The sequence below is a fragment of the Erinaceus europaeus genome, chromosome 11 (genome assembly GCF_950295315.1).
Source record: "Erinaceus europaeus chromosome 11, mEriEur2.1, whole genome shotgun sequence".
NCBI classification, from domain to species: Eukaryota; Metazoa; Chordata; class Mammalia; order Eulipotyphla; family Erinaceidae; genus Erinaceus; species Erinaceus europaeus.
The window spans coordinates 81,686,683-81,707,945 of record NC_080172.1 but is presented as its reverse complement, the minus strand read 5'-3'; the positions used below and the strand labels follow the sequence as shown (position 1 = coordinate 81,707,945).

The window sequence follows — 21,263 nt, the reverse complement described above, 5'->3', positions numbered from 1 at the left end:
TGGGTTCATTGTTCTTGATAGCTGCATAGTATTCCATTGTGTATATATACCACAGCTTTCTCAGCCACTCATCTGTTGTTGGGCACCTGGGTTGCTTCCAGGTTTTAGCTATTATGAATTGTGCTGCTATGAACATAGGAGTACACACCTCTTTTTGGTTGGGTGTTATGGAGTCCTTGAGGTATAACCCCAGGAGAGGAATTACTGGGTCATATGGAAGGTCCATGTCTAGCCTTGTGAGAGTTTTCCAGACTGCTCTCCACAGAGGCTGTACCAATTTACATTCCCACCAGCAATGTAAAAGGGTTCCTCTGTCCCCACATCCTCTCCAGCATTTGTTGCTGCTGTCCTTTTTGATGTATGCCATTCTTACAGGAGTGAGGTGGTATCTTAGTGTTGTCTTAATTTGCATTTCTCTGACCATCAGTGACCTAGAGCAGTTTTTCATATGTTTGTTAGCCTTTTGGATCTCCTCTGTGGTGAATGTATTGTTCATTTCCTCTTCCCATTTTTGGATGGGGTCATTTGCTTTTTTGCGGCTAAGTTTGCTGAGCTCTTTATATATTTTGGTGATTAGTTTCTTATCTGATGTCTGGCATGTGAAGATCTTCTCCCATTCTGTGAGGGGTCTCTCTGTTTGTTTAATAGTTTCTTTGGATGTGCAGAAGCTTTTCAATTTGATGTAGTCCCATTGGTTTATTTCTGCTTTAGTCTTCCTTGCAATTGGGTTTGATTCATCAAAGATGTCCTTGAGGTGTAGGTGGGAAAGTGTTTTACCAATGTTTTCCTCTAAGTATTTGATTGTTTCTGGTCTGACATCTAGGTCTTTGATCCATTTGGAGTTGATTTTTGTTTCTGGTGAGATAAAGTGGTTCAATTTCATTCTTCTGCATGTTTCAACCCAATTTTCCCAGCACCATTTATTGAAGAGAGCCTCCTTTTTCCATTTAATCCTTTGTGCCCCCTTATCAAAGATTAGATGTCCATAGGTGTTGGGATTTACTTCTGGGCTTTCAATTCTGTTCCACTGGTCTGTGTGCCTATTTTTGTTCCAGTACCATGCTGTTTTGATGATGATGGCTTTATAATATTGTTTAAGGTCTGGGAGTGTGATGCCTCCATTTCTGTTTCTATTCCTTAAGATGGTTTTGGCAATTCTAGGTGTTTTCAGGTTCCAGATAAATGATTTTAGTGTTTGTTCTATTCTCTTAAAGAAGCTTGGTGGAACTTTGATGGGTATTGCATTAAATTTGTATATGGCTCTGGGGAGAATATTCATTTTGATGATATTTATTCTTCCAATCCATGAGCATGGGATATCTTTCCATTTCTTGGTATCAGTTTCTATCTCCTTGAGTAGCTACTCATAGTTTTCAGTATACAAGTCTTTCACTTCTTTGGTCAACTTTATTCCTAGGTATTTGATTGATTTTGCTGAAACAGTAAAAGGGAGTGATTTCTGGATGTCTTCTTCTTCAGATTTAGTGTTTGCATAAAGAAATGCCACTGATTTTTGTACATTGATTTTGTAGCCTGATACCTTGCTTTATTGCCTATTAACTTCCAGTAATTTTCTACTGGATTCTTTAGGTCTTTCTATGTATACTATCATATCATCTGCAAATAGTGAGAGCTTGACTTCTTCCCTTCCTATCTGTATCCCTTTGATTTCTTTCTCTTGCCTGATTGCTATGGCAAGAACTTCCAATACTATGTTGAAGAGTAACGGTGACAGTGGACAGCCCTGTCTAGTCCCCGATCTGAGGGGAAATGCTTTCAGCTTCTGTCCATTGAGTATGATGTTGGCTGTAGGTTTGCTATATATAGACTCCACTATCTTGAGGAATTTCCCATCTATTCCCATTTTTTGTAGAGTTTTGAGCATGAATGGGTGTTGGATTTTGTCAAAGGCTTTCTCTACATCTATTGAGATAATCATGTGGTTTTTGGCTTTGCTTTTATTGATGTGGTGAATGACATTGATTGACTTACGGATGTTGAACCAGCCTTGCATTCCTGGGATGAATCCCACTTGGTCATGATGAACAATCTTTTTGATGTGTTGCTGTATCCGGTTGGCCAAGATCTTGTTTAATATTTTGGCATCTATGTTCATCAGAGATATTGGTCTGTAGTTTTCCTTTTTTGTTCTGTCCCTATCAGCTTTTGGTATCAGGGTGATGTTGGCTTCATAAAAGGTGGAAGGGAGTATTCCTGTTTCTTCAATCTTATGGAATAGTTTAAGAAGTATGGGTATTAACTGTTTCCTGAAAGTTTTGTAGAATTCGTTTGTGAAGCCATCTGGTCCAGGACTTTTGTTGTTGGGGAGATTCTTAACGGTTTCAATTTCTTTGTCTGTGATTGGTGCATTTAGATTTTGTAGTTCTTCTTGGTTCAGTTTTGGAAGTGCATAGGTTTCTAGGAATTGTTCCATTTCTTCCACATTCTCTAGCTTGGTGGCATATAGTTCTTTATAGAAGTTTCGCAGGATTCTCTGGATTTCTGTGGTGCCAGTTGTGATATCTCCTGCATCGTTTACAATTCTATTAATTTGAGTCTTGTCTCTTTTTTGTTTGGTGAGTCTGGCTAGGGGTTTGTCAATTTTGTTTAATCATTCATAGAACCAACATTTGGCTTCATTGATCTTTTGTATGGTTCTTCTTTTTTCGATGTTGTTTATTTCTGCTCTAACTTTAGTGATTTCTGTCCTTCTGGTTGCTTTGGGGTTCCTTTGTTCCTCTTCCTCTAAGTCCTTGAGGTGTGCAGTAAGGTCGTTCATTTGGGATTCTTCTTGGTGTTTAATATGTGATTGTATGGCTATAAGTTTCCCTCTCAGTACTGCTTTAGCTGTGTCCCAAATATTTTGATAGGTTGTGTCTTCATTTTCATTAGTTTCCAGGAACATTTGAATTTCCTGTTTGAGTGAGTGTCTGACCCAGTGGTTCTTAAGGAGCATGTTGTTTAGTTTCCAAATTCTATGTCTTTTAATAATTTTCCGTTTGTTGTTAAATGTTAGTTTTACTCCACTGTGGTCTGAGAAGATACTTGGGATGATTTCAATGCTCTTGAATTTATTGATGCTGTCTTTGTGGCCTAACATGTGGTCTATCCTTGAGTATGTGTTATGTGGATTGAAAAGAAGGTGCATTCCAGTTTTTTGGGGTGGAGGAGACTGAAAATGTCCAAGAGGTCTAGTCTATCAATCTCTTCATTCAATTCTCTTGTATCTTTATTGGTTCTCTGCTTTGTTGATCTGTCTAAGTGTGAGAGTGGGGTATTGAAGTCTCCCACTATTATTGTATTACTATTGATGTATTTTTGAAATTCTTTCAGTAGATGCTTAATGTATTTAGATGGTCCCTCATTGGGTGCATAGATGTTAATAATTGTTAAGTCTTCTTGGCTGATTGATCCTCTAATCATTATGTAATGTCCTTGCCTATCTTTTATTACTTTATTTAATTTAAAATCTATCGTGTCTGAGATGAGAATGGCTGTTCCTGTCCTTTTTTGTGGACCGTTAGCCTGTATAATAGTTTTCCATCCTTTCACTTTAAGTCTGTGTTTATCTTGTTGTGACAGGTGGGATTCTTGCAAGCAGCATATGGTTGGGTTATGTTTTCTGATCCATCCCCCCACCCTGTGCCTTTTGATGGGTGAGTTTAAGCCATTGACATTTATTGATATTATGGATTTAATGTATTGTAGTGCCATTGTTCTAAAAAACAATTTGTTTACTCTGATATATTGCAAGTATTATAGTGATGTTCTTGTTTATAAGAGGTCTTTTAGTACCTCTTTCAGGGCCGGCTTGGTGATGGTTGCCTCCTTTAACTGTTGTTTGTCTAAGAAGGTTTTGATCCCTCCATCTAGCTTGAATGAAAGTCTAGCAGGATATATTATCCTTGGTTGACACCCTTTTTCATTCAGGGCTCTATAGATATCTTGCCACTCCCTTCTGGCTTTTAGAGTTTGAGTGGAGAAATCTGCAGATAATCTTATGGGTTTTCCCCTGTATGTGACTTTTTGTTTCTCTCTTGCAGCCTTTAGGATCCTTTCTTTATCCTTACTTCTTCTCATTGTGACTATGATGTGTCTTGGTGTCTTCAGGTCTGGGTTGATTCTGTTTGGTACTCTCTGGGCCTCTTGAACCTTGATATCCTTTCTGTTATTCAGGTCTGGGAAGTTTTCTTCTATTATTGCCTCTAGAATGTTTGCTTCCCCTTCCTCTCTTTCTTCCTCTGGCAGGCCAATTATACGAATGTTACTTCTTTTGAGATCATCCCATATGTCTCTGTTGTTGTTTTCAGTGTCTCTCAATCTCTTTTTAAGCTCTTTCACCTCTTTCTTAGTTTTCTCTTACTCATCCTCTGTCTGACTAATTCTGTTTTCTGCTTCTGTTAGTCTGCTTTCCCTTGCCTCAGTTTCTTTCTTCATTACAGCTATTTCAGCTTTCAGTTCTCTAATTGCCTCAAGATAATCAGTATTTTCCTTGGGGGTCTCAACTGTTGTTTCCCTAATACTGCCATTCCTTCCCTCCAATGTTGTTTTCATTTCTGTGATTAATAAGTTTATTACTGCTTGCATACTTTTCTTATCTATGGTTACTTCTGACTGATTTGTAGTTTCTTCTGGGCTCTTGTCTTCATTCATTGGGGTCGTAGTTTTATTTGTTTTTAATCTACCCATTTTTTTATTTATGTGTTTCTCCCTTTTTTTTATGCTCTGTTGTTCCTCAGTTGTTGTGTCTTGAGTCCAAATAACACTGTACTAAATACCTTTATGACATTTGCACTCACCAACCTCCGGAATTACAGTAGCAACTGAAGTAAGTATTGAAGTAGTTTAATCGTTACCAGTTAGCCAAACAATTTCTCCAGTCCGTGAAAAAATAGTAACCAAATCCCAGTGAAGAAAGAGAAAAGAAAGAGAGGATAGCAAAATAGACAGTTATGCAAATCTACTATCCAGTGTATATTCTAGGGGTAACAAGAGGGGAAAGGGAACTAGAGCAGAGATACACACATAGAGAGTCCACTCTGAGTCAGATTTCTTCCCCAAAGTAATTCACAAATTCAGAAAGGCAAAGAAGAAAGAAGTGTATGACAAGATTAAAAAAAAAGAGAGAGAGAGAGATAAGAGAGAGAAAAGGGAGAAGATAAGAAGAAGAGTTGTAATTAAAGAGCAGTGCAAGGAACTTCCCAAATGTGTATCAGTGAATTAAAAAAAAAAAACACCCTGTTTGGTGGTATGGGGTATCCTGCTAGGAGCTGGTCCCAGGGACTGCTTATGGGGGGGGGGGTGGGGCGGGAAGGATGTATGCTTGAAAATTAAAAGGAAGAAAAAAGAATTTTTTTCCCTACTCTAATTCTTAACCCAAATTAAGTTATAGTCACCTCCTTGGTGTCTAAGGACACCTTATTGGCTGACCTGCTAAAGGCAGAAAATCCTATTGTCTCCAGGGGAGTGTTTTCGGAGCTCAGAGGCTAGCAGCTTCTCCGTCCGCCATCTTCCGGGAAACTCGCCCCTCCAGACTTTTTTAAAGGATTTCTCGAAAATGAAAACTAGCTCCAAGTCCTTTGATCCAATGAGAGCTATACTCAAGAAGTCTTTGGATCCGCCCTCAGGGTCGCGGTGGACCCTGGAGACTCCCAAGAGAAAGCCCCCGAGCTAAAGTGCTCTCTCTGGGTCTTCTGCCCGCCGCCGTGCTCTGCAACCGGCGGAGGAGCCGCCTTCCCGGGTGGAGGACAATGCCTGGCGCACTCGCCTTGCCCGGCGCCGCCTGGGAAGTCTGGAGCCCCGCTAGTCCGTGTCACCTTTACTCTAATTCTTAACCCAAATTAAATTATAATCACTCCTTTGGTGTTACCCCTTATTGACTGGCCTGCTAAAGGCAGAAAATCCTACCGTTGCCGACGATGCGATCAGAGCACTTGCTGTTTGCAGCTTCTCAGTCCGCCATCTTCCCCCCAGTCCAGGCCATAGTTCTAATGGTTGCAACACTGCCTTTGGAAATTGAGAGATGTAGTCTCCTTTGTTCAAGTTGAAGAGAGAAGTGGATGACTGGAACAGCTACAAGAAATGAAAGCAAAAGCAAACAAAACATAACAAACAACAAAACAAAATAAAATAAGAAGCAACAAAAACAAAAACCACCATCTGTAGCAAGTAGGAATATGCACAGTGAACCAAAGAAGGAATTAATAAGCTATCAGACCATACATATGCTCCCAGTTGGGGAGGATGTTGATCTGATGAAACTTTGCCAAGTTCCCAAATTACCTTTTTTTTTTTTTCTAGCAGGTCTCTGCTGCAATGTGACAGGTCTAGATTGCAGAGGTAGCTGCCTGACTGTTTAAGTGGGCAGATGAATCAGCCTGCCAGTGTGTTTCAGGGCTGTTTGCAGTTCATTTTCCAGTCAAGGAATATCCCAGGCATCCACACTGTTACCTATCCTAACAAAAAGAGTAGTTTGCAGGCAGGCTGACATGTGAGAGTTCCTACTGTGAAGCTGTTAAGCAGGATTAGTATAGCTAAGAAAAGATGCACTCTGGGAAATTCAGTCCTGGAATCTGTAAGGCACCTTTGTCTCACTGGCTCCTCTTGCTTCCCAAATAAACAGCTGGGCCTGGGGGTTCAGTGGAGATGGGGGTGCAGTGGGAAAACTCAACCACTCTGCTTGCATTTATCCTTTTTAGCACACTTTTTCTCAATTCATAGATGGATTATAATTTTCCAACATGGTTTCTCTTAGTTCTATCCTATGTAGCTTCTTTCCTGCTAGCTTGAAAATCCTGCTTCCCTTCAGAGATATTTTATTGAGAGAGAGAGAGAGAGAGAGAGAGAGAGACCCTGGGACCTCAGATCATCATGAATGAAAGTCTTTTTTGTATAACCATTATGCTGTCTCCCCAGCACTGAAGAGACTTCTTGAGAAGAGTCAGCATAGTTGTCTTTATACAGCCATCACCCTATAACTTTGTTTTTTAGTTTACTTATTGGATAGAGACAGAGAAATCAAGAGAGCAAAGAAGGAAATAGAGTGGGAGAGAGGAAGATAACCATGACACTGCTTCCCCACTTGTGAAGTTTTCCTTTTGCAGGTAGCAGCAAGGGTCTTGAAGCCCTTGTCCATTAGAGATTATAGCAGGTGCACTCAACCAGGTGCAACATGATTTGGCCCCTATAACTCTTTTCTTTCTTTCTTTCTTTCTTTTTCTTTCTTTCTTTCTTTCTTTCTTTCTTTCTTTCTTTCTTTCTTTCTTTCTTTCTTTTTTCCACCAGGGTTTTCACTGAGACTAGATGCATATGCCCTTAGAATCCACCACTCACAGCAGCCTTTTTTTTCCTTTTTCTTTTTTTTTTATTGATAGGTCAGAGAAAAAACTGGGGGGAGGAGAGAGAGTGGGAGGAAGAAAGATAGGCACCTGCAGAACTGTTACACCACTCCTTAAGCTTCTCCCTGCAAGTGGGAAGTGACTATTGAACCCTGGCCCTTTGTGCATGGTAATGTGTATGCTCAACTGCGTGTTCCACTGCTTGGTTCCCCTCCCTCATAACCTTCAAAATTTAATTTTCTTCAGTCCTGGCTCTGTATTTTAAATGGGAAATGATTGATAAAGAACTACATCCCAGTCTATTCTTTTTGTTTGTTTGTTTGTTTTTGTGCTTATTTGTTTTCATTTTGTTGTTGTTTGTTTCCAGATTTGGATTATCTTTTTATTGGTGATTTAATAATGATTAACAAGATTGTAAGATAAGAGGGGTGAAATTCCACATAATTCTCACTACCACAGTTCTGTATTCCATCCCCTCCATTGGAAGTTTCCTTGTTCTTTATTACCTCCTTGGGAGTATGGACCTAAATTCTTTATGGGGTACAGAAGGTGGAAGGTCTGGCTTCAGTAGTTGCTTCTCTGCTGAGCATGGTCATTGGAAGGTTGATATCCCCAGCCTGTTTCTATCTTTCCCTAGTGGGATAGTGCTCTGGAGAGGTGGGGTTCCAGGACATATTGGTGAGGCTCTCTGCCCAGGGAAGTCAGGATGGCGTCATGGTAGCATCTGCAACTTAGTGGCTGAAAGGCAGAAAGATATAAAACAAGACAAATTGTTTAATAAACAGGAACTTAAAGGTAAGAATAGAGCAGATGAAATTAAGGGTCTTTGTATGGGAAGAGGGTAGGAAGACTGCTTTCGGTATATTCCAAGGGGACCATGACTTTAGTAACAAGCTGTTCTTAATATATAAACTTTTTCATAGTAGTCATACTATGTTTGAAATTCCTTATAAACCAAGCTTGAATCGTTAGATTAAGAGTGGGCTTAGCTTTTCCCCTTCTTTCTTATTTCTTTTCTTTCTTTCTTCGTTTCTTCCTCTTTTTTATTTTTCCTACCATGGTTATCACTGAGGCTCAGTGCCTGCATGATGAATCCGCCACTCTAGGTTATCATCCCCTTCTTCCCCCCCTTTATTTAATTGGACAGAGATAAATTGAGAGGTGAGGGGGAACACAGAAAAGGATAAAGAAAAAGAGGCACTTGCAGCATTGCTTCAACCAGTGATGAAACTTTCCCCATGTAGATAGGAACCAGGGGCTTGAACCTGGGTCTTTGAGCATAGCAACATGTATGTTCAGCCAGATGAGTCATCACTTGGAACTACTTGGACTCAGCTTTTAAAAGGAATTTCAGAAGATTGTAGTTCAAGCTCAAAAACTATTATAGGGCTCTATAACTTGTACAAGTAGAGTTTGGGCTATATCTGAGTTACTCTTTAGAAAGGATGGAGAAGGCAACCATTTTTCAGATCTTTATAGATTTTGTAGAAAAATTTCCACATAAATCATGCTTACATTATTTTTACTTCTCTTTAACAACACAGTATAAAGATAGACTCATCCCTGTAAACTACAGTTGCCTTCTCTCACCTGTCTTTATGCTTCTCTTCAATTCACCGACTGTCAGCTTATATCCGTTGTTCATTTACTCCAGGCTAGAAATCAATGAAGAAGAAAAAAAGGAAGGCTAAGAGTATTTAGTGAATGCCCCTACTTTCCATTTCTGGCTTTTATTTTTCAACAGTGCCAACTCCAATGATTTGGTTGTGTATTTTTCATAATTTTATATTGATTTATTTTTGTCAATTTTAAAACAAGGATAATAAAGTTATCTGATTATTTGTGAGGATTTAGTAAGATAATGGATGTAAAATGCTTAAAACACTGCCTTTAACAGTGGTCATTAACTTAATCATAACAATATAATGAATATCAGGAGTATTAACATTCAGATATCTATTCACATTTATTTCATCTTAATAAAGATAGATATCTTATAGGTTTTGACATTTATGAAGAAATATGAGCATAAGAAATCATTCACCAGTTGTGTTAAAGAAAATTTCACAGTAACCTAAATTTCATTCTCCATTCATAATTATTAGTTAAATAAGGAGCAACTCTATTCAGTGCATGACTGGAAAGCTAAAGTGGTGTGATATCTTTGCCTTTTCATTAATGTGAGTAGCGCTCTTTAACACATTATCTCAGAATGGCAAAAGTGCCATTGTCTCTTTTTCATCTCTGTCTTCCTCTAATGCATTTTCATCCTCCATGACTGAAATAATTTCAGTTTTTGCAGCATTGTCTTAGAATACATAGGCCTAATTCTAAAGGACACAAGCCTGAGATGCAGATGATCCAACTTTTTGTTGGTTTGTTTGTTTATAGAGTTTTCAAACCTAGAATAGATTGTAAAGGCTAGGTACAAGGTTTATAACATAGGGTTTGTTTAAATATTCATACAGTCTCTTCTGGCAGCTATAACAGCTATAAACTTTGGTCAGAAAAAAATAAACTAAAAATATAACTATTGAATTTCATACCATTCTGAAATGACTGCTACAAACAAAAAGCCTAAAATTCAGCTTAACCTCTTAGCCAAAGGTATTTTTTTAATTCAACTGTGGTCAATAGACAAGAGGTTATGTAATTTATGCCTATATTTATCAGTATCTGACATTAACAGTGTAATATTCAATTTTTCTAGCAAAACCATCTCTTTCACAACAACTGTGACTTGAAAAAGTAATTGATACATTTCCCCTTGCAATCTTTATATAGTAGTACTTGTTTAAATGATAAGAAGTTGAGCTACATAATAAATCAGACTATGGAAAAACCAAGTTATCATTGAACACAATGGCTCAAAACTTGAAGTCATTTCATTCTATGTAATCAACTGACACAGTATATTCTTTATTAATTTGTATGATGATAGAAAAAGTTTAGGTATTTATCTCTTGTTTTGTTTTGGTTTTAGTTGACACATTTCCCATTGTAATTATATTTTTTTGTCCTGATTATTTCTGGATAGTTAAATTAAATTAAAACAAAGTAATTTTTTCAACTTCAGATGACAACATAAAAGCAGACATTGGAATTACAACACACTTTAAATTTTTTCTTTCATGTAATGTCTGTTTTGTTAAAATCTACTCATTTTTTAATTTTACAACTTTTCCGGTAAGTTTTGATTTAACAATCAAGCATCTTCTTAATTGTCCTCTCCCAACAGTATCGAACTAAAAGGTAAATCCAGATAAAGGAGAACATGTAAATTGACAGTTAAGAAAAATTCATTTGGAATGACTATGATTGTTTCTAGATGATCATCCTTACATAGTAATTAGCTATTGGTAAATGTAGGCATATATATGTATCTAAAATTATACATGTGTATATTTACCTATAGGAGATGTCAAGGAAATACTAGCATAAAAAGTCATGTTTTCATTTGACATTTCAGATGTACATTACCAACACAATCAAAGCCAAAGGAACAAGACTTGCTAAGCCCGTTCTATGCTTAGGCTTAATGTGTTTGGCCTTTCTTACTGGACTCAACAGAGTAGCAGAATATCGAAATCATTGGTCAGATGTGATAGCAGGATTTCTGGTTGGAATATCTATAGCAGTTTTTCTGGTAAGTACCAATTTATTTAGATATAATTTGGTTTACAATTAACTTGTTGAGCCACCTGTGGGAGGCGAAATACAAGTATGACTCTTTGGAGTTGTATAGAGGTAATATCTCAAGAGATAATGTGTTTTAGGCTATTTGCTTATTTTTCCTAAAGTCAGATCTAGGGATTGAAAAATGTAAATTGTAGACTTTCATGCCTGAGATTCCAAACTCATGTCACATATTACAGTTCTGAAGGACACTGTGACTACTCTCTCATAAAGCAAAGGGGAGGAGGGAAAGAAACGAGATAAAGGGACATTGGTGTCTTCTAGACAACAATAAAAGGTAATGAGAGGCTGTGCCTATGTGTTCGAGGCTATTAAATAAAAGTTTTTAATGAAATAAGCAAATCTTTAAATATATATATATTATACATTTTAAAGGTAAAGAAAATATTTTCATGTAAAGTAGAACAGGGCTGAAAACATTGAACTCTTCCTGGATAGTTTTTAAGACTGCACTTCTTGAATCCTGCACAATTTTTCTCAGGATGCTTTCCTCAGGAACATCCCCAAGTACCCTAGTGTGTCATCAATTTGCTCTCCTTGAGTAACCAACCATGCCACAACACTCACCATAAGAAAGCCTCACTTGTGGGAAGACCCAGGTCACTTCAGCATCTAAAAATTCATAAATAGCTTCTTCTGTTTATAGTTTTCAAGGCCATACCATCTAAAGTCAAATTTGCCAAGTAGCAAAGAACTTACATAGTGAGTACTAACAGTGTAAGCATGACATCTCTCTTCTATTATACAATCCTCCTTGGAATATTGTTACAGCTTTTGTTGGAAAGTATATTTTTGTCTGAATTTAGAATTCATCAGTCTGTTCTAAGTACAAGTGTATAACATTTCTCCCAGATAAAAATGTTTGGATTATAAGTCAATACATTTTTGCACAACATTTTTATAAGAAAAACTTTATTTCTGTTTTGACTACATTTAAATTGTTTCACACAGTTAAGTCTCCTTCCACAACCTCTTTCACTAGTTAAAACAACCACTAAGCACACACATATCACCATCTTTAGCTACAATTCACATACCAAGCATTTTTATTTTTACTTTATTTCACTTATCATATTTTATTGCCACCAGGATAATTATTGGGGTTCAGTGCCTACACAATAAATTCACCAGTCCTGGCAGGCATTTTTTTCTCTTTCTTTTCCTCTGCCCCCCATTTTACTATTTGATAGAAGCATAGAACTTGAGAGGGAAGGGGAAGATAGAGCTGGAGAGAGGGAGAGGGAGAGAGAGACCCCTGAAGCACTGCCTAACCACGCATGAAGCTTTCCCCTTGCAGGTGGGGCCTGGGGGCTTGAAGCCGGGTCCTTGTATACTGTAACAAATATGGGCGCTCAACTGAGTGTGCCACCACCCAGACCCTCCTTCTGTAGGTGGGTACCTGGGGCTTGAACCCAGGTTCTTGCCTATGGTGGCATGTGTCCACTACCTGGTGCACCACTGCCCACCTCCTGCCAGCCTCTGAAAACCTCTTGTAGCAAAGTGGTGGTCACAGTCTCATCCCTCTTTTAGCAAATGAACTATTTTTCTTCATAATGTCACTATCACTGACTCTCAAGGGACTTGAACTTTTTCTTTCTCTGAAATATCCTAGAGCCTCATAAATTCTAATCCAGTCTTGGGACAAAATTTATTCTGTGAATTCACTCACCACAGTTAAAACAAAGTAACATTAAACTAAACAGTGCAATTGCCTACATAAATGCTAAGAAAATAATTATAGACAAGACAAAAAGCCAACCAAAATTCAGAATTTGAAAGAACAAGTGCCAAATTCAACTGTGTTTCAAATTCAATCCAGATACCTTTATTAGGATTTTCTTTCTAGGGATGCCGTTATCTTCCCTTTACTTCCAGTCTGCATCATGACACCTTGCAAGGTTAAATCTAGAACCTTCATAATCTTCTCAGTCACGTACTTCCCCTATCAGAACCAGGTAGGGAATGCTGACTTGGACAATGGGTCCCCAAGAGTTCTCAACCTTTCTGCAGGTACTCAGAAAATGAGTAATTGCCCTTCAGACATTCCTTCACACCCAAGAAAAATGATTGAATGAAAAGGTCATGTGTTGGAGGATGGCCACATTGTCCTGGAAAGTCCAGGCTGTTGTTTCCACAAGGTCCAAGCGGGTTGACCCCCAACTCTCCCTTCAGGTCAAAACAAAAGCAGGTTCCCCTGACCTGAACTAATGATGGATGGCTTCTCTGGCATGGGGGCTCCCTTTCTGTACATGCCCCATGAATTCCTGTACATTATGTTTGGCCAAACTTGAAAACCACCGCAAACTCCTGTTACTCAACCCCCTCCTCTTCCTCTCGCTCTGATGTGCCTGTAATTTACCCCCAGGGAAAAATGCATTGTGAAGCTCATGATCAAACCTTGTATGGTAACTTTCCACTTGTGATCAAATAGTTTGCAGGTCAAAATGTGACTACGCATTATGTTGCTTTGTGTTTGGGTTAATGACTAACTACCTCGACCTTCTCCCTGGGTAATGGGTATATGTACTTGCTTTCTCTTTCAATAAACAAGTCGCCCACCTTTCTGAGGCCGCCAGTGGCCAAGGGGGCGGGGACCCAGAGTGACAGCCCGCAGTCATGTGAAAATATTATTTGCTATAACAAGTGATCATTCCTGCATCTCTGTATTCATTCACAACTACTTCTGAATGGCAGTGCTCACAGCCTTTAGGCACCATGCTAACAACTGTAGTTGCAGAGAGATTCAGATAAATATGGTCTGCCCCCTGTGGGGATCATTGTTTGGCTAAGGAATCAGACAATGATAAGTCATTCCCCCAAGCATTCGCTCTCTCTCTTTTTTTAATAAGATAGATCTCTGCTGATCTTCTACTTTAAGTCAGGTGCTGTGCTTACTGCTGGGAATAAACACCTTATAAAATCTATGTATTTAAATAGATCACAACCTGCTAGGACCCAAAGACACAAATGGTGTAATAGAGGGTTAAGTGTAATCACAGACATAAGTATATTCAAGAGACCATCACTGTTTGGATTGAGGCAATTCAGAAAGTGGATGTGATATATAAATGTGAAGTTTGTACAGTATGTAGGCTTAAAATGGGGCACTTTAAAAAACGAGGTACAAAGAGGTCAGGCAGTGACATGCCTGGTTTGTTGCACATGTTACTATGCTCAAGGACTTGGCTTCCCACCTGCAAGTGGACAAGGTTATAGGCAGTGAAGCATTGTTTTTCTTTTTCTTTCTCTTTCTCTCTATCTCCCCATTCCCTCTCAACTTCTCTCTGCCTCTGCCCTCCAAAAAAAAAAAAATTATAGGGAAAATAAATGGCCCCTGGGAGCAGTGGATTTGTCATACAGGCACCAAGTCCCAGCGATAATCCTGATGGCAATAAGAAAAACAATTTTAAGTTATCCAGAAGAAAGGAGCAGAGAGCAGAGTGAACAGAGAAAATATGAAATGCTTCATAAAGTAAGCATGGATGGAGCCATAGCTTATTGTAGAACCAGAGCACAGCATGCACATGAGACAGCATGGCTTCCTGCCAAGGTACCAGTCATCCACCATCCATGACAATGAGGAGAATGGAAAAGCACACAGGAGGACTACTCTAAAAGATCTTGTATGCTAGACTTTCACAGGTTTTTGTTTTAAAAAATAATAATAAAGAAATAGAAAAACAGATGTTATTTAGGACTTACTGTGAAGGCTTAAGTAGGTTGAAATAGAAAAGCATACTGGTTGTTTCCAAGATTCTTTATGTACTTAAACAGTGCCATTAAACAGCTCTCTAACATTTCTAAGCCTCAATTTCTTCCTCTTTAAATATGTCTAGTAATAGCCTTCTCAAATGAAATTCTCAAATTGTAAGAATTTATAAAGGTAAAATGAAAAAGTGTATGTTTAGTAAGTGGTCACATGAATGATTGAAATAAGTTCCATGCAGGAGGATTTGTTTCCTTTCAATTCATTTTATTTCATGATAAGATTCATGCTTGGAAATTATGTTTAGTGAAAAATAAAACTTAATGTGAGGACAGAGGACACAAGTTATGCAGAAGCTGGGAAATAAGGTAGGGCATTTAGACCTCAGTAGACATGGGAAAAAAGGGAGGCCGTCCAGGCAGTATTTAAGAATTGAATTGTTTGAGCTTGATGGAGCATCAGACAGAGATGGTGTGATGAGGGAGAGGGAGAAAACTGATTATTTCTGGGTTACTCATTGGGAGAACTAAGTAGCACAATCATTGTAAGTAGCGACTATAGCTCTGGCTTGAAATATCCTAAGGTGTTTCCAATTTTAGTGTATGCAGAGCTCTAAAATGACTAAAAAACAAAAATAGCATAACGTACTCCAAGTCTCTTTGTTTTAGTTAGGCATCCACATCTGCCAGTTACTCACCCAGTGTCTAGCATCTGCCTTTGACTCATCTTCTCCTTTCATCCCCCACCCCTGGTTAATCATTTAGTACCCATTCTTTCTCACTACAGAAATATTTCCTCTATGCCTTATTTCTTTGCCATTCTGACAATGACTTACCAAGTTCATGAAATCAGTGCTTCTTAATCTTAATTGTGTCTATCAGTTCCATACTTCAGGTTCTCTTCCAAACCCTGTGTATGTGCATATTATAATTCATTGCTACTAATAAAATCAAAAGCAAGTCTGCTTCCTGATGTATAAAATGTAGATATTTACATTAGATTTCTGAGATTCTTAATTGTTTGGCTGTGCTATTCATGGACTTGAACCCAGTCATAATTTTCCCCTCTCAAAAATAAATTGCCTCGGCCACATAGTTTTTTCAACTTGTGTATTTTAGATACAATATAAGTGTCAGGGAGTCAGACAAACCTAGGCTGAAACCTGCTTTTGCTACTTGATGATTGATGTGTAACCTTGAATAAATCATTGGGGCTTCTGGTATTCCTAAAACTGAACCGTTGTAAAATATATTCATCTTTTTAATGAATTAAAGTTAGTTTACCAGGGAGAACAGAAGCAATTGGTAGCACAGCTATATACAAGATGCTGGGTATTATACCCCAAACTCTATCAAAGGGACTTTCCAAAGTTAACCCTATCACCAAATAATGTGATGATAACAATAACTATCCATTGTCTTCTTGAACCCTAAGACAACAGGAACCTCACATTTCCACTATAGAGCCTATATTTCCCCCAGTCCTGGACCCTTAGGGTGGGGTCCACTTTTCTGCATGCTGCTCTCAATTCAAATCAAATAATATTGCATCCACGGATCGCAACCTAATCAATGCAACGAGTGCCACTGCAGCATGCTTCACTTCAGACTGTGACCAAAGGCTTCAGGTGTGGAATGACAACCCTTCAGCTTCATCACTCGGGTGAGACCTTTCCTTTCATAGTATTCTCTAATTCCGTTCCAGGTGTTCCACTCCCCAATAAAGTCCCCAAACCTAGATATAGTCCTCCCCTGAGATAGAGCATAGGTTCACCCGTGCCCATAAACTAGGGGAAAAATATGTACCTGAAAGCAGAAGTACACAAGAGCATGCAGGGAATACCCCCCAACACTTCATCTGCACTATCCCAGTCTTTAGATCCATGATTGTTCAACAATGTGTTTGGCTTTGTATGTTAACTCTCTTTTCAGCCACCAGGTTCCCGATGCCAGCAAGATGCTGACCAGACTTTGCTGGACAGACAACCCCATCAATGTGTACTGGAGCTCCACTTCCTCAGAGCCCCACCCTACTAGGGAAAGAGAGAGGCAGACTGGGAGTATAGACCGACCAGTCAACGCCCATGTTCAGTGAGGAAGCAATTACAGAAGCCAGACCTTCCACCCTCTGCAACCCACAAGGACCCTGGATCCTTACTCCCAGAGAGATAGAGAATGGAAAGCCTATCAGGGGAGGGGATGGGATATGGAGATTGGGTTATGGGAATTGTGCGGAATTGTACCCCTCTTATTCTATGGTTTTGTTAATGTCTCCTTTCTTAAATAAATTTTTAAAAATCAAAAATCAAAAAAAAAAAGTTAGTTTACCAGAATACATTTTTAGGGGTGCAGTGTCACCTTTCATCTTGTGTGTTAACATACCACATGGCCAATCAACAGATTGCTCCCACTAACTATTGAAAATGGCAGCATCTCTCCAAAGGATCCTTATCTTATACTCAGTTCACTTTCCTCAAAGTACTATTCACCTTTTAATATTCCACATTCAATTTTTGGTCTTTTTTTTTTTTTTTTTGCTATAAAGCCCATGTATAAGCTACTCATGAAGATGATTCAGTTTTTTTTTTTTTTCCAGAGTCCAGGATATATAATACATAGCAAATTCTCTGGAAATATTTGATGAATGGATTAACAAGTGTTTTGTTTACTTCCCAGAGTTCCTTTCAGGTCTATGTGTAATCACATATTAGTAAAGGTAGTTGAGTGTGCAGTCATAAAAGGCATTGAATATCTGGAAGAATATCCTTGATGACTGTATTCAGATCCTCTGTGTACTTGCGGTTTTCTTCAGACAAGTCCTACCTTCAGACAAGTGTACCTAATTAACTGGCTTTCCCATTTTTCCCAAGTTTCCACTGAACTTACAGTTTCTCTGGTTATGCGTTACAAGAAATTATATTTTCTGTTGATTGTCATTTTTATCCCATTTGAATTTTATTCAGTGAAAACAGAATCTTCATGCTAAGAAAAACAAAAGACTGATATTAATTAATTAAATATTACTTACAGAATAGTTACTGTCATTTTATAAAAATATATGGTGGTCCTTGCTAGATTTTTTAATTACTTTGTTCCCACCTCCAGTGAGTTTTATTGAGTGGATTTGAGGGGCAAAATTTTTGGAAGCACTTCAAGAAAGAGGTATAGTTAGTTTTCCATGTGTACAGTCCATGATTGAGCACTGCCTCCAGTACATTGACGCAACCTTCAATTTTATAATTTGTCTCCCTATCTATCGTTCTTTCTGCCTTAAGAAAGAGATAGATAGATAGAGAGAAAGGAAGAAAGAAAGGAAGAAAAAGAAGGATGGATGGAGGTGTAGTACAATATCAGGCAAAATAGTTCAAATTTACTAAACCACAGCAATGACTTGTTACTATACGTGATAGCACATCACACGGGGTTAGGGAGATAGCATCTTGCTTATACAGATGACTTTCTTTCATGCCTGAGGCTCTGTAGTCCCTCCCAGATCCTATTCCCAGCACCACCATAAGCCAGAGCTGAGCAGTGCTCTGGTCAAAACCAAAATGAATTTAAAAATATATAAGCTAGCAAACAAACAAAATATCCTAATGATAACAATGAGTTAATTTCATATTATTTCTTCAAATCAGATTTCGCCAATTGGCAAATATCCTCACTTATTAACCTATTCATTTACTGAGTCTGGGAAGACATGGTTAGAGAGTAGAGCCATGTCTATGCTTTCATTATATTCATAACATGGAGAGATATTTACATAATCAAGGTAGTACTCAAAACTGTATATAATTTCATACACTTATAAGCATCACTGTTATTTCAGTGAAAAGCAAACCAAAAGAGTTTAAGTTAAAAAGAAAAAAACAAAACAAAAAACCTAGCAAGGAAGTGATACTATACAATATTATGGAGAAGTATCCAAAAACATTGAAGATGAGTGTTTCAAATATAATAGAAATAGAAAGGAACACAAGGTATTTGGAAAACTAAGAGAAGGAAGATTGCAAAGCTGGGGTGCAGTTTGCATTTCAAAAGAGGTGGGAAGCCAGATCACAAAATTTTTTTTTTTTTCTTTTGCCTCCAAGTTATCACTGGGGCTTGATGCCTGCACTGCGAATCCACTGCCCCTAGAGGCCATATTTTCCCATTTTGTTGCCCTTGTTGTTGCCTTTGTTCGTTGTTATTGATGCCATTTCTGCTGTTGTTGATAGACAGGATAAAGAGAAATTGAGAGAGGAGGGAAAGACAGAGGGGTAGAGAAAGAAAGACATCTGCAGACCTGCTTTACCACAGGTGGGGAGCCAGGGGCTCAAACTGGGATTCTTTAAAAAAAATTATTTATTTATAAAATGGAAACACTGACAAGACCATAGTATAATAGGGGTACAATACCCACCACCAGAGCTCCATATCCCATCCCCTCCCCCTGATAGCTTTCATATTCTTTAACCCCATGGGAGTATGGACCCAGGGTCATTATGGGTGCAGAAAGTGGAAGGTCTGGCTTCTGTAATTGCTTCCCCACTGAACATGGGCGTTGGCAGGTTGATCTATATTCCCAGCCTGTCTCTTTCTTTCCCTAGTGGGGAAGGGCTCTGAGGAAGCAGAGCTCCAGGACACATTGGTGGCATTGGTGGGGTCATCTCTCTAGGGAAGTCCAGTTGACATCATGGTAGCATCTGGAACCTGGTGGCTAAAAAGAGAGTTAACATATAAAGCCATACAGATTGATTCATCATGAAAGTAAAGGCTGGAATATTGCAGATAAAGCTTTGGGGTCTTTGTTTTGGAAATAGCTAGTAGGTATATTTTAGGTATATTCAGAAGGGCCCATGACTTTATTAGTTTTTGCCTGAGCCAGACATTTGATATGCAGGTGGACCCAGGTTATTATCTAGGGAGATGATGTCATGGCTGGAAAAAGGCCTAGAAAGCGATCAGGGAAGAGAGTAGGTCCCAAATATGGGAAAAGTGTATAAATATTGTTGTTGTAAACCCCATTGATTTTATCTGAGGCCCATATTCATCATAGGAGCCTATGTAACCTTTACATCCATGTAGGTCCGAACTTGCATTCTGTGTTCATCAGTAGGAACATTCCAAGTCACACCAATTTCAGGACCCATCTTCATCAGGTGGTAGATAGAGTATGTTATCCAACCCTCCTTCAGAGGATGGAACATTCTCTACCATTGTTGATCCACATTGAGGGCAAAGTCATATGGGGGCCTCCACATGGGTCCATTATGTTGTTCCTGATGAAGATGACCAGTAATAATGGAGAGAGGGATCTATTCAAGGTCTAGGCTCATCATGTCTGTGTGGGAATCCCAGGACTCCCCGACTAGGGCCCCAGCTGATGGGCTGGCCTGATAGTGACTAAGAAATCATCATTAAAGTATGACATCCTCTTGCCCTTATTCAACTTTTGCAGCCCTTACTTTGATAAGGTTAGCTTTGGAGTGACTGAGGGAAGTATTATGGGAAGTAGGTAAGGAGGCTATCTAGGTCTAAGTAGAAACTATTTCACTAGGTACTTTAAGGTTTCTTTTTAAGTCTTTCTACTTGTTTGCTTCATATATTGACTCACTGCAAACTATTGTGCATTTTTGCTTTCAGGTATATATTTTGCCCTAATTTATGGATACATGTGTACATCTGCACTGTCTCATGGGACCTGGTCTATATCAGGTTTTGAGGCTTTGTTAGGAAGTGGACCACCCAAAATGAAATTAAGGATTCCTATGAGAAAAGAAAAGTCTCACTCAAGTAATGGTGCTGAAGGGTTGACATTCCATGCCTGACATCTGTAGACACATTCTGAAGTGAAGCATGCCGAGGTGGTACTCACTGCACTGAATAGGTTGTGATCAGCAGATGCAGTATCAGTTGGTATGAACTGAGAGAAGCTTGCTGGAAAGTGAGCCCCACCTAGAGTCCAAATAGATTCTTATGCTGATCCTTGCACTTTGCACCATGTGCGCTTAACCCACTGCGATTTTAAGAAAGTTATAAAATCCAATTTATATTTAAAAACAACTTTCTTACATTGGTATAAAAGTCAACTAGAGGAGGCCAAAATTTGATTTAGAAAGACTTTAAAAAGCTGTTGGAATCCAATAAAGTGTTGATTGCTTAATCTTTGAAGTTGATAGTTGGGCAGAAAATAAAAAGATAACAAGTATAGCAAATCAAGATAGTTTTTATTTGTTTTTTATGGTGGTGCTGTAGATTGAACCTGGGGCTATAGAGCCTGAGGCAAGAGAGTCTCTCGGCATAACCATTATGCTATTTTCCCCATTCTCAAAATAGGTATTAAAATTGTGCAAGTTAAATGACTGAATGCAGGAGATATCAAATATAACCTAATTTCAACTTGGGCAACTGTATTAGAGGGATGAAGACATGGAGTATGCTTTCCATTCAAAGGTCTAGTAAAAGTCTCATGTTTTTGTGAGCAGTCAGGAGATGGGTAGATCATGGGTTTCACTACAAACATTTGTTGAGGGTTGGGTAGAT

At 38.6% G+C, this 21,263-nt stretch overlaps 1 protein-coding gene across 6 annotated transcripts in view; it reads left to right on the top strand.

The window, feature by feature from the left end:
* PLPPR5 (phospholipid phosphatase related 5) overlaps positions 1-21,263 on the top strand; it is a 156,629-nt gene that overhangs the window by 98,097 nt on the left and 37,269 nt on the right. For 5 of the 6 annotated variants that reach the window (XM_060202133.1, XM_007526964.3, XM_007526961.3 and 2 more), the window contains one exon: positions 10,807-10,983. In XM_060202133.1, coding sequence (XP_060058116.1) covers positions 10,807-10,983 — 177 coding nt within the window. Of the gene's footprint in view, positions 1-10,806; positions 10,984-14,351; positions 14,696-21,263 lie in introns of those variants that run through there. The other variant, XM_060202134.1, reaches the window with a different exon arrangement.